The following is a 230-nucleotide window of genomic DNA, read 5'->3' as shown; positions in this document are numbered from 1 at the left end:
ACAGGGGAGCACTCAGCAGGTTGGGGGGGTCTCAGGGGTCCCCGTGCCAGGGGGGTGGCACCGAGAGTGGCAGCGTGGTGCTGGCACAGTCCTTGCCCCCGCACTCACCCAGATCCCCAGGGTCACCGTCTGGTCCCCCACGGACATCACCTTGGCCACGAAGGCAGCCCCGATGGTCTGGAAGAGAGGCAGTAGGAACGGTGGGGACACGGAGGGGCCAGGGATACGTG

General features: G+C 67.8%; 1 protein-coding gene across 1 annotated transcript in view; it reads right to left on the bottom strand.

Annotated features, from left to right (window-relative positions):
• The window catches only part of RAB24 (RAB24, member RAS oncogene family), a gene marked incomplete at its 5' end in the record, with an annotated part of 1,828 nt that extends 1,651 nt beyond the window's left edge, over positions 1-177 (bottom strand). Inside the window, one exon of the mRNA XM_010184798.1 lies at positions 105-177. Within this exon, the coding sequence (XP_010183100.1) occupies positions 105-177 (73 nt within the window). The remainder of the gene's footprint in view (positions 1-104) is intronic.
• Between the last annotated feature and the right edge of the window lie 53 nt (positions 178-230).

Source organism: Mesitornis unicolor, unplaced genomic scaffold (genome assembly GCF_000695765.1).
Source record: "Mesitornis unicolor isolate BGI_N332 unplaced genomic scaffold, ASM69576v1 scaffold27855, whole genome shotgun sequence".
NCBI classification, from domain to species: domain Eukaryota; kingdom Metazoa; phylum Chordata; class Aves; order Mesitornithiformes; family Mesitornithidae; genus Mesitornis; species Mesitornis unicolor.
The sequence above is the reverse complement of the archived record's forward strand: the minus strand, read 5'-3'. Positions and strand labels throughout refer to the sequence as shown.